This window comes from Schistocerca cancellata, chromosome 4, assembly GCF_023864275.1.
Source record: "Schistocerca cancellata isolate TAMUIC-IGC-003103 chromosome 4, iqSchCanc2.1, whole genome shotgun sequence".
Taxonomy (NCBI): Eukaryota; Metazoa; Arthropoda; class Insecta; order Orthoptera; family Acrididae; genus Schistocerca; species Schistocerca cancellata.
The window spans coordinates 825,426,001-825,444,334 of record NC_064629.1 but is presented as its reverse complement, the minus strand read 5'-3'; the positions used below and the strand labels follow the sequence as shown (position 1 = coordinate 825,444,334).

Sequence of the window (18,334 nt, the reverse complement as noted above, 5' to 3'; positions counted from 1 at the left end):
CACACACTAAGCCTACGGAACGCTGATTTATTAAAATATCACATGAGGTTGTACTATTAACCTCGTGACAATTTTTTCGCAATCTTTGTTTTATATCGAAACATATTCACTATCATCTATTAGCATGGTAACATATGAAAATAAGCCTTCGGATTTAAGAAAGTAAATACTTAAACTGTACTAATTTCTCGGCATTGTCGCTGCTCTGATGTGTACCCGAAAACTCATGAGGTGACTGTTGTGGCGTAGCGAGACAGCCACGCCACTCGGAAGTAGCCGAAAGGCACGCGTTAAGCTCACGCAGATGGGCGTGAGGTCTGAAACAGGATACGTAATGAATGCTATAAAGAAAAGTACTTAGCTTCTGGAATACTTAACTTTAATCCATCATTTGTATACAGCATTCTTGATGATACAAGTGAGACTCTCTAGAATTGGTTAATGGCGCCTTGCTAGGTCGTAGCCATGGACTTAGCTGAAGGCTATTCTAACTATCTCTCGGCAAATGAGAGAAAGGCTTCGTCAGTGTAGTCGCTAGCAAAGTCGTCGTACAACTGGGGCGAGTCCTAGTACGTCTCTCTAGACCTGCCGTGTGGTGGCGCTCGGTCTGCGATCACTGACAGTGGCGACACGCGGGTCCGACATGTACTAATGGACCGCGGCCGATTTAAAGCTACCACCTAGCAAGTGTGGTGTCTGGCGGTGACACCACAGTGACACTATACATATATTCGGACGGACACTTCCGTACAGTGGGTAAACAGAAGCTTATTAGTGCAACTACAAAGTAGCGCCTTTTTGTGAGTATACATCATACCATCAGGAGATTTACTCTGGCCGTAGTTCTTTTCCTGCAACCTCAGAATTTTCTAATATTTTCTGTTCTCCGCCATCATTTTAGTTTTGCAGTCTGTCAAACACAGCCTGCTGTCATCTATTACCTATCATCTTTTCTGTCCGTTCCGTCCACTCATAGTTTGTTCCAAGGCACCCTTCATTATCCTCTCCATTTTCGTCAAATTCCCCACGCTACTGCTTTTCCTACTCTTCACTGTCCTCACTAACTGTCTTTCTTCATTCACCCTTTTAATACGCCTCGGTATTTGTCTTCCCACATCACAGCTTCTACCTTCCTCCACGCCCACATTTTCAAAAATTTGCGTCTTAGCAGTGTTTGCGTTTTACTACCGTGTAAGTTTACACTCCACACGAACCACTTAACTTAAAATTTTCTGTTTGGTGCACAAAAACTTTACATTACTCTGTTGTTTCCTTTACCATTGCTACTCTTGTCTTCTTCTGCACAGTAAAAACTTAAAATTGTCTTCCTTTTTCACCATTTGTCTTCCAGATCCAACATTCATGATCCTTTCTTCCATGGCACTGTCATCATCTTAAATTTTATCTTTTTACCATGTTCATCGCAGTTGTTTGATGAATTTATTACTGATTGCATTCTCATCTTCAGCTAATAATCCCACATCTCCAGTAAACTGTATAAACCTGATCTTGCTTCCATCTACCAATACGCCTTCTTCTTCCTGAAGACAGTTTTTCATTATTTCTTTCACATAAATAAGAAATAATGTTAGTGGCAAACAGTAGGCCTAACTTTTTCTTACATCTCTGCCAATTTCAGTTGTCTCCGTTATTTTTTCCTCAAAGTCTTATTGTTTATTGTGCCTTACTTAAAATGGTTAACAGTCCTTTTTTTGCCATTTCATGCCAGTATTTAGTGAAATCTCCGTAAGCTTTGTCCATTTTACCCTGTCATATGCTTTCTTTCGATCCACGAATATTAAATACAACGTACACAAGTTTGCATTTCTCAAAATATTTTTCGACATTTCTCTTTAATATTTCAGTTGCATCGCTTGCCCCTCTCCCTTTCCTGAATCCAAGCCGATCTCCGTACAGCTCTCCTTCTACTTTTGATTGTATATGCCAACTAAATATCCTTAAGCGGAATTTTGACCACATGAGTTCAGACAGAAAGTTCTGTAGTTGCAGCATTTTTAGCATTACTTTTCTTTGGGACTGAGCTCTTCACGATGTCGGCGAAAGTTCAAGCTATTATTTCTTCACTTTAATATTGTTACATATGTACAATAGCTCCCCTTTTCTTTCTTCTAGTCCTCTGTTCATTCCTATAGAAATGCCGTCCTTCGCCACTGCTATTCACTTTTTTCCATTTCATTTAGTTCTGCCTATATTTCTTCCATCAGAAATTCAAGGTTCTTGTCTCTTCTGTCAAGTGCCGTTCTTCCTCTGTCACCATCGATTCAGGGTGGTTCCAAGTTTTGCAAAATTCTTCGTCATAATTCTTCCCCTCGTCAACTGTTCCTTCTTTGTCAGTAACTGTTTCACCGTTTGCACCTAGTGTCAAGCGTAGTATTTTAGAGTTGTTGCATTTGAAGTCCAGGTGATTTACTTCTCGGTGCCGTTCTCTCCTTTTTTTCACTTCACGTTTCTGTCGTAACCAAACCTCTTTCGCTTTTTCCGCCTCTTACATGAGGTATTTACTGAGCGTCATGCGACTTCTGCGGCTCTCCTCAGAAGTTATAATTTTCTGTTACCTACATCATATGTCTTTTTTGTCTCACTTTGAACTTTGTCATCGTATTGGAACGCAAATACAGAAAGGAATATAGCTTGGCTCATATCATATAAGGAATGCATCTATTTCTGTCTGTTAGTTTACCATCGCAACATGCAGCATCGGATTTGAGTGTCTCTCCTATCCAGTAAAGTAGCGTTTTCAACATCCCTGAACGTTCTCGTTCATACTCTGTAATTTTTCTGTACTCTTTCTTTCCTTAACGACGACTCCAAACACGATCTTTTAAGGCCACAGTCGTCTAGGAGCGCATGGATCCATTAGGCGGCCAAGCAGTACGGAGATAAACATGCAGCACACGCAGGCGTGGTCGTAGTTGAGTCAGCGGAAGACAGTGTGTCATGCGCACATTTGTACCACTGACCTCTGTCGAGAAGCAGACACGCATCTGCGCAGTAAGAGCTCCAGATCGGAATTATTCGTGAGCACAACGTGACAAACGACCACGATCGGAAGGATTCCGTGCAAATTCTGATACAACTCTGTAGTAATAGTTGCCGAAAGCCGCGCAGAATTTGCGTGTTGTTTTGGTTTTCTGTCTGAAGATTGGTTTCATGCAGCTCTTTATACTACTCTGTCCTGTGCAGGCATCTTCGTCTCTGCATAATTGTTCAACTTGCATCCATTTGACTCTGATTGCTGTAATCAAGCCTTGGAATTTGCATACTGTTGTAATGTTGTGTAGTGAGGGTCTTCCGCTATTAAAATAATGGCATTGTGATTACAAAAAACAATGACGATTGTGATTACAAAGTAAATGAAAACACACAGATTCGATTCAGTCCTCACGAGAAACAAGCAAGGATCGAGCAAATACTGCTCGCGTCAAACACATCTCGCTCCTTTCAACACTCAGTCTATAAACTGGAGTTGCAGGTCCGATGATAGACTCCGTTTTTCTAGACATTCTAAAAACTAAAGAAAAGGTCCTTACTAATGCGCGGCAACAAAAGTGTGACGGTGCGAATAACTTTCAAGTACAGGGTGATTTCGCGAGAATGTTACAAACTTTCAGGGATGATGGAGAACGGTGTAAATGTATCAATTTGAGATAAGGAACCCTGGTCCGGAAACGACTCAGTGGAAAGTTATAAGCGAAAACCACTCCGATAGCTCTAACAGCGGAATACATGTTGTCGCTAGTACTGTAGGATACACAACTTTCAGACGTGATAGTATGAACCAAAACAAGAAAAAAATTCTAGTAAACATGAGCCTTAAAATGCATAACTTATGAGCTATGGGCACTTATTCATCTTCGCTACTGTGACACACATCTCTTCTGCAGCAAGCTCTTTTGTTTCCATATTTTAGAAGATATAGTATAGACAAAAACAATAAAAAAAGTACGCCGGCCGAAGTGGCCGAGCGGTCCTAGGCTCTACAGCCTGGAACCGCGCGACCGCTACGGTCGCAGGTTCGAATCCTGCCTCGGGCATGGATGTTTGTGATGTCCTTAGGTTAGTTAGGTTTAAGTAGTTCTAAGTTCTAGGGGACTGATGACCTCAGATGTTAAGTCCCATAGTGCTCAGAACCAACCCCAATAAAAAAGTACAGTAAATATGGGCCCTAAAATGCATACCTTAAGAAATATGACCACTTGTTTATCTTTGCTATTGTGAGCAAGTGCCCATAGCTCTTAAGTTATGCATTTTAGAATCGACATTTACTGGATATTTTTTCTTGTTTTAGTCCATGATACCACCTCTGAAAGTTGCCTACCGCACAGTCTTAACAACAACATCGGTAAGAGTATTCCACTATCAGAAGCATCAGAACGATTTTCTCTTATGACTTTTGACTCGGTCGTTTCCGGTACAGAGACCATTAGCTCGAATTGATACATTTATCCTCCTCCATCATCTCGAAAGTCTGTAACATCAGGACGGTGCTCGGGACAGGCCACCCCATTTCACTAATCTTACAGGCCACAAACCATTGCCTCACTGACGCTGCTTCCTGACAGGGTGCATGGTCATGTTGATACAATCATCGTCTATGAACTGTAAAATATGTTCATATCCTCCCGCATTTAGAATTTTCTTAAGTGCAATAGGGGATTCTTCCTTCTGATTGCCACTCCAAATCACTCGGTGCCAGACATCCACTCCTTATAATATAATATAATATAATGAAATAGTAAGCAACCAGTTGCACAAAAGAAATTTAATTTCTTTACCGGTTTCGGGCACTTAATGCCCTTCTTCAGAACGCGCACCGAGACGTGAAGTTCTTGACTCCAGTCCTCCAAATACACTGAAGCGCCAAAGAAACTGCTATAGGCATGCGCATTCAAATACAGAGATATGTAAACAGGCAGAATATGGCGCTGCGCTCGGCAACGCCTGTATGAGACAAGTGCCTGGCGCAGTTGTTAGATCGGTTACTAGCAGCGCTACAATGGCAGGTTATCAAGATTTAAATGAGTTTGAACGTGAATATCAGGAATCCGATAAAATATCAAATCTCCGACATCGCTGCGATCGGAAAAAGATCTTGCAAGAACGGGACTAACGACGACTGAATAGAACCGTTCAAGGTGACGAAGTGCAACCCTTCCGCAGATTGCTGAGTCGAAGGCCCACTCGTGTACCCTTGATGACTGCACGAGACAAAGCTTTACGCCTCGCCTGGGACAGTCACCACCGACACTGGGCTGTTGATGTCTTGAAACATGTTGCCTGGTCGCCGGCCGGGGTGGTCGAGCGGTTCTAGGTGGGCATGGATGTGTGTGATGTCCTTAGGTTAATTAGGTTTAAGTAGTTCTAAGTTCTAGGGGACTGATGACCTCAGAAGTTACGTCCCATAGTGCTCAGAGCCATTTGAAGCATTTTGTTGCCTGGTCGGACGAGTCTCGTTTCAGATTGTATTGAGTGGGTGGACGTGTACGAGTATGGAGGCAACCTCACCAATCCATGGACCTTTGCATGTCAACAGGGGCTGTTCAAGTTGGTGGAGGCTCTGTAATGGTGTGGGGCGTGTGCAGTTCGAATGATATGGAAGGGACCCGTGAGACGTCTAGATATGTCTCTGACAGGTGACACGTACGTAAGCATCCTGTCTGATTACCTGCATCCAATCATGTCTATTGTGCATTTCTACGGACTTGAGCAATTCCAGAAGGACAATGCGACACCCCATACGTCCAGAATTGCTACAGAGTGGCTCCAGGAATACTCTTCTGAGTTTAAACACTTCCGCTGGCCACCATTATACCCAGACATGAAAATTATTGAGTATATCTGGGATGTCTTGCAACGTGCTTTTCAGAGGCGATCTCCACCCCCACGTACTCTTACGGATTTATGGACAGCCCTACAGGATTCATGGTGTCAGTCCCCTCCAGCATTACTTAAGACATTAGTCGAATCCATGCCACGTCGTGTTGTGGCACGTCTGCGTGCTCTCGGGAGCCGTACACAATATTAGGCAGGTATACCAGTGCCTTTGGCTCTTCAATGGAGGAAGGTCCTCAATGTATCGAGGCCAAGAATGGTCTGCATCCGCTGCTTAGCATTGACTACAGAAATGTATGGCCTCTGAGGAGCTGTTCGACCACTGAACCTCATTCTTTATAACTCCCTACGCATTGTATTTTGCTAGCTGGACTGCTGACAGCACTTTGGAACTAAAGAGTGATTCCTTCTGCCGATTTCGTGCGATTTTCTACAAGCAATCTTGTCAATGCTCTTTGGTCCCTGTCCGTCAGTACATAACGTCTGCGTGGCCTGGGTTTAGCCGTGGTTGTTCCTACGCGTTTCCACTTCACAATATCACCAACAGTCGACTTTGTCAGCTTTAGAAGGGGTGAAATTTCGCTGATTGATTGCTTACATCAGAAGTTCCTTAGTAAAGGAACATTTGATTAGATCGCGTATAGAGGTATACAGACAATCATCTTCCCTCGCTCGATTGGTAACTAGTCCACATTCGAATTCACTGAGCTGTCCTGAACGGCCCTGTCTCCTGTTACTGCTTTTCTATTGACAACATAATGTTCCTCGCCTCCTTTTATAATGGCGGGTCAGCCTCTCATAACATCTAGTGGACAGTACCGCATTAGATAGTGGTGTCAGTATACTTTTGATTGGATACTGAAACTGTAACCGCACTGCGCATAAATAGGCTGAAAAATTAATTATTATTCGATTACACTATTGGTGATAAGTCATTGTAAATAGTAACGACCTAAAATATTTTTGAGCTTCTGTCCGGAGCGACATAAAAGTTGTTGTTGTTGTTGTTGTTGTTGTTGTTGTGGTCTTCAGTCCTGAGACTGGTTTGATGCAGCTCTCCATGCTACTCTATCCTGTGCAAGCTTCTTCATCTCCCAGTACCTACTGCAACCTACATCCTTCTGAATCTGCTTAGTGTATTCATCTCTTGGTCTCCCCCTACGATTTTTACCCTCCACGCTGCCCTCCAATACTAAATTGGTGATCCCTTGATGCCTCAGAACATGTCCTATCAACCGATCCCTTCTTCTGGTCAAGTTGTGCTACAAACTTCTCTTCTCCCCAATCCTATTCAATACTTCCTCATTAGTTATGTGATCTACCCATCTAATCTTCAGCATTCTTCTGTAGCACCACATTTCGAAAGCTTCTATTCTCTTCTTGTCCAAACTATTTACCGTCCAGGTTTCACTTCCATACACGGCTACATTCCATACAAATACTTTCAGAAATGACTTCCTGACACTTAAATCTATACTCGATGTTAACAAATTTCTCTTCTTCAGAAACACTTTCCTTGCCATTGCCAGTCTACATTTTATATCCTCTCTACTTCGACCATCATCAGTTATTTTGCTCCCCAAATAGCAAAACTCCTTTACTACTTTAAGTGTCTCATTTCCTAATCTAATACCCTCAACATCACCCGACTTAATTCGACTACATTCCATTATCCTCGTTTTGCTTTTGTTGATGTTCATCTTATATTCTCCTTTCAAGACACCATCCATTCCGTTCAACTGCTCTTCCAAGTCCTTTGCTGTCTCTGACAGAATTACAATGTCATCGGCGAACCTCAAAGTTTTTATTTCTTCTCCATGGCAGGTTATCAAGATTTAAATGAGTTTGAACGTGGTGATATAGTCGGCGCACGAGCGATGGGACACAGCACCTCCGAGGTAGTGATGAAGTGGGGATTTTCCCGTATGACCATTTCACGAGTGTACCGTGAATATCAGGAATCCGATAAAATATCAAATCTCCGACATCGCTGCGATCGGAAAAAGATCTTGCAAGAACGGGACCAACGACGACTGAAAAGAACCGTTCAAGGTGACGAAGTGCAACCCTTCCGCAGATTGCTGAGCCGAAGGCCCACTCGTGTACCCTTGATGACTGCACGAGACAAAGCTTTACGCCTCGCCTGGGACAGTCACCACCGACACTGGGCTGTTGATGTCTTGAAACATGTTGCCTGGTCGCCGGCCGGGGTGGTCGAGCGGTTCTAGGTGGGCATGGATGTGTGTGATGTCCTCACGTTTGTTAGGTTTAAGTAGGTCTAAGTTCTAGGGGACTGATGACCTCAGAAGTTACGTCCCATAGTGCTCAGAGCCATTTGAACCATTTTGTTGCCTGGTCGGACGAGTCTCGTTTCAGACTGTATCGAATGGGTGGACGTGTATGAGTATGGAGGCAACCTCACCAATCCATGGACCTTCGCATGTCAACAGGGGCTGTTCAAGTTGGTGGAGGCTCTGTAATGGTGTGGGGCGTGTGCAGTTGGAATGATATGGGAGGGACCCGTGAGACGTCTAGATATGTCTCTGACAGGTGACACGTACGTAAGCATCCTGTCTGATTACCTGCATCCAACCATGTCTATTGTGCATTTCTACGGACTTGAGCAATTCCAGAAGGACAATGCGACACCCCATACGTCCAGAATTGCTACAGAGTGGCTCCAGGAATACTCTTCTGAGTTTAAACACTTCCGCTGGCCACCATTATACCCAGACATGAAAATTATTGAGTATATCTGGGATGCCTTGCAACGTGCTGTTCAGAGGCGATCTCCACCCCCACGTACTCTTACGGATTTATGGACAGCCCTACAGGATTCATGGTGTCAGTCCCCTCCAGCACTACTTCAGACATTAGTCGAATCCATGCCACGTCGTGTTGTGGCACGTCTGCGTGCTCTCGGGAGCCGTACACAATATTAGGCAGGTATACCAGTGCCTTTGGCTCTTCAGTGGAGGAAGGTCCTCAATGTATCGAGGCCAAGAATGGTCTTCATCCGCTGCTTAGCATTGACTACAGAAATGTATGGCCTCTGAGGAGCTGTTCGACCACTGAACCTCATTCTTTATAACTCCCTACGCATTTTATTTTGCTACCTGGACTGCTGACAGCACTTTGGAACTAAAGAGCGATTCCTTCTGCCGATTTCGTGCGATTTTCTACAAGCAATCTTGTCAATGCTCTTTGGTTCCCGTCCGTCAGTACATAACGTCTGCGTGGCCTGGGTTTAGCCGTGGTTGTTCCTACGCGTTTCCACTTCACAATATCACCAACAGTCGACTTTGTCAGCTTTAGAAGGGGTGAAATTTCGCTGATTGATTCCTTACATCTGTACGTTCCTTAGTAAAGGAACATTTGATTAGGTCGCGTATAGAGGTATATAGACAATCATCTTCCCTCGCTCGATTGGTAACTAGTCCACATTCGAATTCACTGAGCTGTCCTGAACGGCCCTGTCTCCTGTTACTGCTTTTCTATTGACAACATAATGTTCCTCGCCTCCTTTTATATTGGCGGGTCAGCCTCTCATAACATCTAGTGGACAGTACCGCATTAGATAGTGGTGTCAGTATACTTTTGATTGGATACTGAAACTGTAACCGCACTGCGCATAAATAGGCTGAAAAATTAATTATTATTCGATTACACTATTGGTGATAAGACATTGTAAATAGTAACGACCTAAATTATTTTGAGCTTCTGTCCGGAGCGACATAAAAGTTGTTGTTGTTGTTGTTGTGGTCTTCAGTCCTGAGACTGGTTTGATGCAGCTCTCCATGCTGCTCTATCCTGTTCAAGCTTCTTCATCTCCCAGTACCTACTGCAACCTACATCCTTCTGAATCTGCTTAGTGTATTCATCTCTTGGTCTCCCCCTACGATTTTTACCCTCCACGCTGCCCTCCAATACTAAATTGGTGATCCCTTGATGCCTCAGAACATGTCCTATCAACCGATCCCTTCTTCTGGTCAAGTTGTGCCACAAACTTCTCTTCTCCCCAATCCTATTCAATACTTCCTCATTAGTTATGTGATCTACCCATCTAATCTTTAGCATTCTTCTGTAGCACCACATTTCGAAAGCTTCTATTCTCTTCTTGTCCAAACTATTTACCGTCCAGGTTTCACTTCCATACATGGCTACACTCCATACAAATACTTTCAGAAATGACTTCCTGACACTTAAATCTATACTCGATGTTAACAAATTTCTCTTCTTCAGAAACGCTTTCCTTGCCATTGCCAGTCTACATTTTATATCCTCTCTACTTCGACCATCATCAGTTATTTTGCTCCCCAAATAGCAAAACTCCTTTACTACTTTAAGTGTCTCATTTCCTAATCTAATACCCTCAACATCACCCGACTTAATTCGACTACATTCCATTATTCTCGTTTTGCTTTTGTTGATGTTCATCTTATATCCTCCCTTCAAGACACCATCCATTCCGTTCAACTGCTCTTCCAAGTCCTTTGCTGTCTCTGACAGAATTACAATGTCATCAGCGAACCTCAAAGTTTTTATTTCTTCTCCATGGATTTTAATACCTACTCCGAATTTTTCTTTTGTTTCCTTTACTGCTTGCTCAATATACAGATTGAATAACATCGGGGAGAGGCTACAACCCAGTCTTACTCCCTTCCCAACCACTGCTTCCCTTTCATGTCCCTCGACTCTTATAACTGCCATCTGGTTTCTGGACAAATTGTAAATAGCCTTTCGCTCCATGTGTTTTACCCCTGCCAGCTTTAGAATTTGAAAGAGAGTATTCCAGTCAAGGACCAAATAAACTTGTTTACATGTCATGCAGAGAATCATTGGTAGAATTTTATGGAAGAATTGTCTGCTCGCTAAGGAAGTAACTCACAAATACCTCTTTCGATCGGTAAATGATTGTCTTCGGTCAGTTTGTGACCCTTGGCAGGTAGGATGAAATGAAATGATCGTATGGCGTTGTTAGCCAGGAGGCCCCATGCGGGGAAGTTCGGCCGCCGTATTGCAAGTCCTCTTTAGTTGACGGCACTTCGGCGTCTTGCGACTCAGTGATGATGAAGAACACACAACACCCAGTCGTCACCCAGTCATCACGAGGCTAAGTGGCTTGCGATGTATATATTGCGATGGATAATTTCTTACACGTGAAACGAGTTAAAAATCGAAACACAAAACTGAAAATAAAATAAATATTGGAACTGTGGAGCGTCGAGACTGAACGAATCCAGTAGCTATTATTTTTCAACTAGTCTGTTTAGTCTGTAAAACAAACATATGCAGTACTCTTTCCAACTTAACTTTCCCATAAAGATGGAAGACTAACAAACGACAGGTAAGATTACAGGCTTTCAGCAAATGAAACAGGAAAATAAAATAGTAAAAATGGCATAAATTTACCCGTATTCTGGACCGACCTGTGCCCTACTGGGTGTGAATGCAAATGTGTGAATTGTAGTAATGCGTTTCTTTGTTTTATCTGTACTCGAATTCGGCTCATATTAAATTCTTAAATACAAATTGTTCAAAAAAGTTTTCAGCACCAACACATCTGCGAATGTGTGTGAGATTAGATTTATGGGAAGCAGGAAATGAGAGAATAAGCTCTACGAAACCAACTAACTAACTGCACTGTGAAAGAGAAACCAGAAGATAAACGTAATAAAGACAGCCTGTTCAAAGCGTACGAAACTTCACAGTTTTGAAAGCAAAATGTGCCGCTTGTTTACATTCAGTACTCTGTTGTTCTACCCCATGCCTTGTGACATAATTATACTGTCTTTGATAAGGTGTCCGCAAAGATGTCGAGATGCTACTTGTAATGTCTCTTGCAGCGGTCTCTCCACGATATTTTCAGAAATTTTATAAACTGTATAACTCAGTACATATCTCGAAATATCTCTTCTTATCTTACCGATTATCAATGCAAAGTAGTTTCAAGCCCAATTATTCCTTGGAGCGTCCATTTACTCCATGGAATAGCTGCTCTGCTATGTATGTTTTCTCTTATGGAAAAGAAAATTTAATATTTTTTTTTTGTTGTGATCTAAAATTTAAAAACCTCTCTCACACCGGCCTGATTTAGCTTCACTGATCAGGATAGTAAAAACATGCCTATGTTAAGGGAATTTTCATTCACAAAGCAGGCTTATCACATTCACACAATTCAATATTGTTCTATCCTGATTAAATTAAACTTAACTTAAATTCCATAAGGCAGTGAACCAATTTCGAAGTCTCGGTCCGACGAAAATTGTCAGTCGATCTCCTGGAAACATTTGTAATAATTATTAACTTTCGGTGACCACATGGGGAAGACCGGAGATCTGCTGGTAAGACCGTGTTAGCCTATTTATTTGAAGTAACTGGATAGCTTGAGCATACAAAACGGCAGGTTCGTCCAGTGTAAATCAGACGTTCCCCACTGATCCCGTGCAACACAGCGTAGTAAGCAGACACTGTCAATAATAATCAGTTAAATAATACGCGAACACACTTACTTTAGTTTAGTTCATGTATTAAATTCCTTCTCATACAGAATCTCATCAAGATGGCGACTAGCTCAACAATACGTACATATACATCCTTCTTTCACGACTAATCGGAAAAAAGTCCTTCATTCTTTTCCATAAGAGAAAACATAGATAGCAGAGCAGCTATTCCATGGAGTAAATGGACGCTCCAAGGAATAATTGGGCTTGAAACTACTTTGCATTGATAATCGGTAAGATAAGAAGAGATATTTCGAGATATGTACTGAGTTATACAATTTATAAAATTTCTGAAAATATCGTGGAGAGACCGCTGCAAGAGACATTACATACTGTCCAAGCCTGCCCCACATTTCGACGGCAGACCTCCTGAGGTGGCCCAGTATGTAAGGAGAGTTACTGAGACAAGGCAGTGTTGGTTCCCAAGCGTGTTGGTTCATGCTAGAAGATATGACAGGTCATTTCATTTGGTTGGTTACTATAAGGCTCGACAACAGGCTGGCTGATATTGCACAACCCACACATTACGCTCGATAGCGATGAGAGCTGTCCAAGATATGTACATGACGCTGTACAAACCATGACTTACCCTCTGCCCTGCTGAGTCCGTGGGATTGAATGTATGACACGTGCATTCGTACATAGATGCCTCCACATACTTCTACGATGATCATTAGGCTTCAGGCAAATCCTGCTTTTGCCAATATAGAGAACCCGTTGTCACTGATCAAAGCTGAATTGCAGATATTCCTTACCCACCTTCTTCGCACTTCACAGTAGTGTCTCCTCTTGCTGTTGTTCATAATGACTCCTAGAGTGTGGAGACGGTTGTATACTGTCTGGGTCGACGGAGCCCTCTCAGTTGCCTCCAAAAATGCAATCCGCAGTTCTGTTGGGTCATGCTGGGGCAGTTATGAGACATAATTTGTAGATCACGGCCCTCAGCTGATGTTTCCGACCGTGGGCGACCACTGCGAGGCAGATTTTCAATGTTGCATGTTCATATTACATCTTTATGACTTACGTCAATTCGGCTAGCAACGTCCCATTCTGACAACCCTTCTTCCTCTAAAGTGACAATGCGAGCACGAGCTAAGCTTGAAATGAACATTCTAATCATGTTGGCAGACAGAACAGTGTACACAATCCGTACAGTCTTGCTCACAGTTGAAGAAACAGCGCGATCTACTGAACCGCAGATCTACTTTTACTTGAATTATACAAGTGGACGTACACTGGGGTTTGTAAAAATTGCAAGATCCAGAAGAAGACAAGTATTTACAATGAAATTTGTTCCACAGATGAGGGACATGACATACAAATGATTGGAACTACCTTGAGCATACTCTGCGGTGTGAAGCCTCCGTGTGCTGGAGTCAGAGCCTTCAGATATCGTAACATGGAATCAAAGAAGGCATGAAGCTTGGGAACATACTGCCACCCGCAATGTAGGCGCGTCCACATAGCATCGACAGTGGTTGCAGGAGGATCATATCCCGGACTGTTCCATGGGTGATATGCAAGGTGAACGTGCAGGCCAGAGAAGCAATGGTACCCGTAGATATTTGAATAATACTTGCACATTCCTCGCAACATGTGGCCAGGCATTGTCCTGCTGAAGTATAGCACGTGAGGCCAGTGCCTCAGACTCTAAGACGTCCCTGATGCAGCGACTGCTGTTCAGATTGCCCTCTGTAAGTAAAAGGCAAGATCGCATGCTATAGCCACTGCCTCCCAACTCATCACACTTAGCATTTTTCAGCTATGCCACTCAACAGTGCAGTCTGCCAGTCACCATGGTAAACACGTACGCTACCATCAGTGTAGGGTAAGTTGACGCGTGACTTGTCCGGAAACAGTATATTTTGCCTCAGCACGGTGATGACGTTCATAGCAGTCTGAGGCGTTGATGAAGCCGGCGCAAAGGCACGCGAACCACTAGCACAGGCCTCAGCAGAAGGCATCGAACCGTTGACGGAGACATGTCCAAACCCCTTGCAGTACTTCAACGACGCGTCAACGCTGTGGACGAAACTGTTCTGTCGGCTACGGCCGTATAATCGGGTATCCGCTCGTCGCGATGTACAGCCCTTTTCTATCTATTGGTTCCTCACTCGCACCATACAACAAATCCGTTTCCCGGAGACCAACCACTCTGCCCCGTGCGAACTCACTCTGCGCAGTTTTACGTCGACGTGACATACTGAAACTTGCTTGCACGTTTTCATTTCGTTTGACGGTTTTGCGCCGCTTAAGCGTGGCTTGACAAGTAACCTGTCCGGACATACAAGAAAGGACGCTGCTGGGCCTACGTGCACGCCATCTCTCTACAATCTTAATCACTTGTTATGGGTCACTGTTCTATATGTTGTGTTGGCAGAAGAGCCAACACTCTGTTACTAGTGGAGGCCGAAATGCATGCTTTTTAGCTCACGCAGGCTGGCGTGAGGAGGGAAGAACTATACTCACGTGAGGTCTGGAACATGACAAGGAATGAGAATTCAGTAAGCGGACGTAATTAGTTTGATACTTAACTTTAATCCATTGGCGGTACATGATTCACAATATTATCTGTTCAGAATACATTCTTGAAGAATATGGCGCCTTGCTAGGTCGTAGCAAATGACGTAGCTGAAGGCTATGCTAAACTGTCGTCTCTGCAAATGAGAGCATATGTAGACAGTGAACCATCGCTAGCAAAGTCGGCGGTACAACTGGGCGAGTGCTAGGGAGTCTCTCTAGACTAGACCCGCCGTGTGGCGGCGCTCGGTCTGCAATCACTGATAGTGGCGACACGCGGGTTCGACGTATACTAACGGACCGCGGCCGATTTAAAGGATACCACCTAGCAAGTGTGGTGTCTGCCGGTGACACCACACTATACATCCTCCGACTTCGGTGTAATTCGTAACACTCCTCCTGAAGGTTGCAATTTTCACAGACATAACGACCCACATGGTAAAAAGAGTGTTGAGGAAGAGGTTTCCTGTTAAAAAACACACACACACACTCACACATACACATAAAAATAGTGCAGGGTACGAGAATAGTACAAAACTTTTTTGGGCATTTTATTTTGGAGAGAGTTTCAATAATACTAAGGCTCAAGGTTTCATGCGAGATGTGTAACTTTCAACTGTCTAGTTATAAGATGTGTGCCTCAGTTCTTTCTGATTGTGTTATCTGCTTTAGGACAATGTATAAAGACGACATAGAATATCCCACGAAACGCATAGAAGATACGTTGATTATGGTAAGCACTAATTTCACGTTCTCCTTTTACAGGACTAAAATGAAGCTGAATGCAGCACACCAGGAAGTTCTTCAAAGGTAATAACTAAGCGAAGTACACTATCACGTGCATACTTTATTTATAACCTGTTACCAAAATTAAGACTTGTACACTTGATACCATATTGAGATGTAGTCATATTTCTTAATTTTTTTAATTACCCATTGGATAGAATTTGGCACGATATACTTCAGGAAGACATCCAACAACTCTATCAATCAATGCCAAGCCGAATAACTGCTTACATAAGAGCAAGAGGTGAACCAACGCGTTATTGATCCGCTCAAACTGTGAAGATCTTTCTCTTTAATAAACCGTCCAATTTTTCTGAAGCTCTAATCATCTGTTTGTCTGTACATGTACGTCACATCTACCGTTCTCTGTCCCATTAGGATAATTCCTTCGTGGCGCGTCTTTTTTTTTGTCTTAGAGTGTATCTTTGTCATTTAGCGCTTTAGACGGATGTGTCAGTAGCATCTACTCACAATGTTGTGCACCATCTCAAATTGAAACCTCACAAAGTAACCATATCTATTAGGTACATTACGTATGTAGATTGTGGACAGTTGTGAATGTGGGTCCCACGGGAAGCGTGCAAGGAATAAGTACCTGTAGTCGCGTTATTCCTTTGTGTCCTCCGTGGCTCAGATGGATAGAGCGTCTGCCTTGTACAGGGTTATTACAAATGATTGAAGCGATTTCACAGCTCCACAATAACTTTATTATCTGAGATATTTTAACAATGCTTTGCACACACATACAAAAACACAAAAAGTTTTTTTAGGCATTCACAAATGTTCGATATGTGCCCCTTTAGTGATTCGGCAGACATCAAGCCGATAATCAAGTTCCTCCCTCACTCGGCGCAGCATGTCCCCATCAATGAGTTCGAAAGCATCGTTGATGCGAGCTCGCAGTTCTGGCACGTTTCTTGGTAGAGGAGGTTTAAACATTGAATCTTTCACATAACCCCACAGAAAGGAATCGCATGGGGTTAAGTCGGGAGAGCATGGAGGCCATGACATGAATTGCTGATCATGATCTCCACCACGACCGATCCATCGGTTTTCCAATCTCCTGTTTAAGAAATGCCGAACATCATGATGGGAGCGCAGTGGAGCACCATCCTGTTGAAAGATTAAGACGGCGCTGTCGGTCTCCAGTTGTGGCATGAGCCAATTTTCCAGCATGTCCAGATACACGTGCCCTGTAACGTTTTTTTCGCAGAAGAAAAAGGGGCCGTAAACTTTAAACCGTGAGATTGCACAAAACACGTTAACTTTTGGTGAATTGCGAATTTGCTGCACTAATGCGTGGGGATTCTCTACCGCCCAGACTCGCACATTGTATCTGTTCACTTCACCATTAAGAAAAAATGTTGCTTCATCACTGAAAACAAGTTTCGCACTGAACGCATCCTCTTCCATGAGCTGTTGCAACCGCGCCGAAAATTCAAAGCGTTTGACTTTGTCATCGGATGTCAGGGCTTGTAGCAATTGTAAACGGTAAGGCTTCTGCTTTAGCCTTTTCCGTAAGATTTTCCAAACCGTCGGCTGTGGTACGTTTAGCTCCCTGCTTGCTTTATTCGTCGACTTCCGCGGGCTACGCGTGAAACTTGCCCGCACGCGTTCAACCGTTTCTTCGCTCACTGCAGGCCGACCCATTGATTTCCCCTTACAGAGGCATCCAGAAGCTTTAAACTGCGCATACCATCGCCGAATGGAGTTAGCAGTTGGTGGATCTTTGTTGAACTTCGTCCTGAAGTGTCGTTGCACTGTTATGACTGACTGATGTGAGTGCATTTCAAGCACGACAGACGCTTTCTCGGCTCCTGTCGCCATTTTGTCTCACTGCGCTCTCGAGCGCTCTGGCGGCAGAAACCTGAAGTGCGCCTTCAGCCGAACAAAACTTTATGAGTTTTTCTACGTATCTGTAATGCGTCGTGACCATATGTCAATGAATGGAGCTACAGTGAATTTATGAAAGGGCTTCAATCGTTTGTAATAGCCCTGTAAGCAGGAGATCCCGGTCGGGGCACACATTTTCAGCTGTCCCCATCGAGGCACATCAACAACACCTGTCGGCAGCTGAGGGTTTCAATTAATTATCATTTAACGATAGCGCATCGGAAGACCAATTTAGATGATGTTGCTCGACGTCAGTACTGCAAAGGGCTATTGCATTCTGTGCACGGCGGAGAGGCTGATCCTGAAATGCTCTATTTTAATGATGAAGCATGACTGCATTTGTCGGAGCAAGTGAACTCACAGAACAATCGATGTCGGAGTTCTGAAAATTTTTACACTCCACAGACTGCAATAGCCAGGTGTAGCAGTGACATCGAGCAACTCCGTTCGCTCAGGCTTCGGAAAGCCCAGCGGCACCGACCAGCCGCCGTGTCATTCTCAGCCGATAGGTGTCGCTTGATACGTATATGGAGGACATGTGGTCAGCCACCGCTCTCCCACCCGTTGTTAGTTTTCGTGACCGGAGCCGATACTTCTCTCTCAAGTAACTCCTCAATTGACCTCACAAGGGCTGAGTGCACCCCGCTTGCCAACAGCGCTCTTCAGACACGGACGGTGACCCATCCAAGCGCTAACGAAGACCGACAGCGCTTAACTTCGGTATCTGACTGGAACCAGTATTACCACTGCGGCTATGCCGTTGACGAGATCGAGCAACA

At 43.7% G+C, this 18,334-nt stretch overlaps 1 protein-coding gene across 1 annotated transcript in view; it reads left to right on the top strand.

Annotated features, from left to right (window-relative positions):
- LOC126183592 (osmotic avoidance abnormal protein 3) overlaps positions 1-18,334 on the top strand; it is a 381,860-nt gene that overhangs the window by 209,062 nt on the left and 154,464 nt on the right. The window contains exon 10 of the mRNA XM_049925691.1: positions 15,642-15,686. Coding sequence (XP_049781648.1) covers positions 15,642-15,686 — 45 coding nt within the window. The remainder of the gene's footprint in view (positions 1-15,641; positions 15,687-18,334) is intronic.